Source organism: Rhagoletis pomonella, unplaced genomic scaffold (assembly GCF_013731165.1).
Source record: "Rhagoletis pomonella isolate Grant_MI unplaced genomic scaffold, Rhpom_1.0 Rhpom_scaffold_00003, whole genome shotgun sequence".
NCBI classification, from domain to species: domain Eukaryota; kingdom Metazoa; phylum Arthropoda; class Insecta; order Diptera; family Tephritidae; genus Rhagoletis; species Rhagoletis pomonella.
The window spans coordinates 50825785-50827934 of NW_023458557.1; the positions used below are offsets into that span (position 1 = coordinate 50825785).

At 48.9% G+C, this 2150-nt stretch overlaps 1 protein-coding gene across 1 annotated transcript; it reads left to right on the plus strand.

Annotated features, from left to right (window-relative positions):
• The first annotated feature begins 631 nt into the window (after nt 1-631).
• Nucleotides 632-1798, plus strand: LOC118736287. The gene has a single exon (XM_036466383.1). It carries the CDS (start codon nt 632-634, stop codon nt 1796-1798), a length of 1167 nt encoding a protein of 388 aa, XP_036322276.1.
• The last annotated feature ends 352 nt before the right edge of the window (nt 1799-2150 follow it).

A 2150-nucleotide genomic window follows, 5' to 3' on the forward strand; every position in this document is an offset into this window, starting at 1 on the left:
CATTGTTAACTGACTTGTATGTTGCCTTTTTGTAGATGTTGAACCTATGCCTATAACTTCGATGCTTCTTTTGACCCGTGCACTATGGGAAATTTGACACTATTTTGTGGCCAAAATTCTAAAAGTTGAGATATCAATTTAAAACTTGGCCCAGTAGTAGGACTAGTGTGAATCGTATCATGCCTCCATGAACTAAGAGGGAAGCCTGGTATTGAAGCCTTCGGCAATATTCCTTAACAATCCAAGCTGGAGTGTTGTTTTATTGCTGAAGGTGGAAATGGCAGGATTACCGTACCAACACTACCCAAGCCAAGGTGTGTAGGCAACCGTGCCGATGGATGAATGGCCAGCGGGTAGTAAAAAATGGCTGGTCGCGTACGGTCCCCTCCGATGCCCGGGCAAGGTCGGTTGTAAGAAGTGCCTTCTCCACGCATCCCGGCTCTGCGGACGAGCGACGAACCCTTTCCGGACTACTCGTGGGACCACATATGGAAAACCAAAAACTAACAAAAACCAACAACAGCAACAACAAACAAACCAACAACAGCAACATGAACAGCGTACTAGCGAACAAGGGGACGATGTAACGCTGTCAGAGGAGCAGCTCCTCAAATCACTGAGGACAGGTAAGATGGTTGCAAGTACTCCTGGTGGCGCCAGCCATAGTACCCCAGTTGTACAAGCGCCAAAAACCAGCAGGGTGGAAGATGCCAGACAAAGTATCACCACTCTGCAAATAGTCAAAAATAGCACCGGTAGTGCCTGCCGTAGTACTCCGGACGAACAACCAACAACCAGCAAATCGGCGGCCATTGCAGGCAGCAATCCCGCCTCTAAGAAAAGGAAACCCTCCGGCGTGGGCATGAGACAGATGTATCAGAAGGCGCTGTATATGTTAGATAAAATTGACAAAAATGCAGCGGCCGGTACGGTACATGAGCGCGACGAGGAAGACAAGGCAAAATACATGCAAATAGTGGAAGAGTACGAAAAGTTACAGACAGATCGTGCAGCCACAATCGTGGCCACCGAAGCAAAGAAACGGAACCGCTCTCATAATGAAGGCAGCCAAGGGGCCATAACAAAGAAGGCTAAGCAAGGAGGTGATGCGGAGACCGCAGCACCCGCGAAGCATCGCTATTTTAGTGACGTCACCACAGATCACCTACAGGCGGCGATAATAGATAAAAATAGCAAGACACCGCTGGCAGTGCAGCAGAAATGGGTGGAGATTGATGTGAGGCTGTCGAGCCTCGTAATGAACTACGTACTCGACAACCCCGAAGGTCCTCACCCAGAGTTCGACTCGTCGGAATCCCTACGGGGATACCGGGTAGTCAAGTGCGCGGACCAGTTCTCCCTGGATTTCCGTGCTGGATGCGTCGCTAAGATCAGCGACACTTTTGTCGGCTTGAAGCTCAAGCTGATCCCAGCTAAGGGCATTCCAAGGAGACCACGTGCGCGCATTTGGCTGCCTCCGATGGATGAACCAGGCGAAAAGTTGCTGCGGTGTCTTAAGCTGCATAATAAAGACATACCGGCGATCGAGGAATGGGAGCTTATAAAGTTTGAAGAGCCAAGGAGGCCTACAAATAAGCCCATTCTGCTAGCTATTTGCGCAGAATCAATAGACGCCTTAGAGAAGGCTGACTATCGGCTCTGCTTCGGTATCCGTAAGGCTAGAGTGCGGGTATTCCTCGGAGAGGTTAGCCCGGTAGTGGAAGATCCCGGGGTTGATGGAGCTGGTGAGCTTCTCATGGGTGTGAAGCTGACGGATGACCCTGAACCAAAAACTTAAAGTAGCCCAGATAAATCTGCAGCACTCCAAATGTGCTACAGATAATGTAGTTGTTCTTCTCAGTGAGGGGGATATAGACATTAGCTTAATTCAAGAGCCCTGGGTCAAGCACGATACAGTCATGGGACTAAACATAAATAATTACAAACTCTACTATAAGAGCGAGGTGGGTAAACCGCGGGCGTGTATTCTTATCAAGAACGGTATAAATGCATTCCTTTGCTCTAATTTCAGCACATCAGGTACAACAATGGTTAGGCCTTCAATGTCTGGTCACCGTCTGATCCTTTTTAATCTGCACGGAATTTCCAACACCCCCTCGAAATACAGAAACCCCCACAGGACTAATTGG

What these genes read in the sequence shown, in the direction of transcription:
- LOC118736287 (XM_036466383.1), top strand. Translation starts at nt 632, where the DNA reads ATGGTTGCAAGTACTCCTGGTGGCGCCAGCCATAGTACCCCAGTTGTA.